The sequence below is a fragment of the Coenobita brevimanus genome, unplaced genomic scaffold, assembly GCF_032717465.1.
Source record: "Coenobita brevimanus isolate Jiangsu-jjx unplaced genomic scaffold, ASM3271746v2 jjx.HiC_scaffold_2530, whole genome shotgun sequence".
Taxonomy (NCBI): domain Eukaryota; kingdom Metazoa; phylum Arthropoda; class Malacostraca; order Decapoda; family Coenobitidae; genus Coenobita; species Coenobita brevimanus.
Genome location: NW_027643469.1, coordinates 11372 through 12284, shown reverse-complemented (window position 1 = coordinate 12284; position 913 = coordinate 11372). Strand labels below are relative to the sequence as shown.

Genomic DNA, 913 nt, shown 5'->3' with positions numbered 1-913 from the left:
CAGTTGGGCGGAAAAAAACACATCATTTGGGCGACAGTTACCTCTTCATCTGGGCGATAAATTAAGCTTCATTTTGAAGTACTCGTTACTTCACTTGGGCGAATACCTTATCGGCACCCTGTCAGTCTTAAATTCCTGTAATAATGTTTATCATGACAAGCCACTTGACGAAAATCAAGCTACATTTCATCACTTACACATAAGGAGTATGTATTAAGCGTAGTAAATTGTTAAAAAAATTTATTGTCTCATTAAAAGATGTTAAAATAAAATATTGTCTTTCATTTCGCCCACAATGCGACGCGTCTCCTGGAACACTTCCTCATCAGACCACTGAGGGTTGAGTTGCTGCGGCTCCCTTGCGATGCGGTTGTGCTCCCGTAGCCACAGTGTATGGATGGTGGTGAGGCCTGGCTGCTCGGGGTTGATGGGCAGCATGTTGCCACGAGAAGTCTTCAGGAGACCGTTTCGGCCACTTCTCACAGCTCGCTGCTCCTCAATGGTTGAACCGTACACAGTTGAGCCGTCGATCCAATGTGTAAACTGGTTCAGCTGTTACAAGGAGAACATAGTATAAAATGGTGATTCATATACACGAGACGTTTCAACTCTTATGACAAAATTATTGTCTTTCATTAAAAGATATGTTAAAAATTATTGTCTTTCATTAAAAGATGTGTGTCATGTACCCTTAATTTGCACTAACTCTGTTTACATATTTGTTATGGCTGAAAAATTGTAGCCAACTGAGCGAATGAACTGAGAGCGAGAAATTTCTTTCGTCTCATACTTGTTGAACTGTTCAGTTAGAAAATTTATCTTCTCTTTATCTTTTCTTCGCATAGGTGCTGTTGCATTAAGTCCTTTGATCTTGATAAAGGTGACACTTTGTAGCTTCTTTATAACATCGAGG

At 40.1% G+C, this 913-nt stretch overlaps 1 protein-coding gene across 1 annotated transcript; it reads right to left on the bottom strand.

The window, feature by feature from the left end:
- Positions 1-294: 294 nt before the first annotated feature.
- Positions 295-552, bottom strand: LOC145389832 (peroxidase mlt-7-like; the record flags this gene model as incomplete). Its single annotated transcript, XM_080264969.1, has 1 exon — positions 295-552. A coding segment is annotated over one exon (258 nt), but the record flags the coding sequence as incomplete, so codon positions are not given.
- Positions 553-913: the final 361 nt, after the last annotated feature.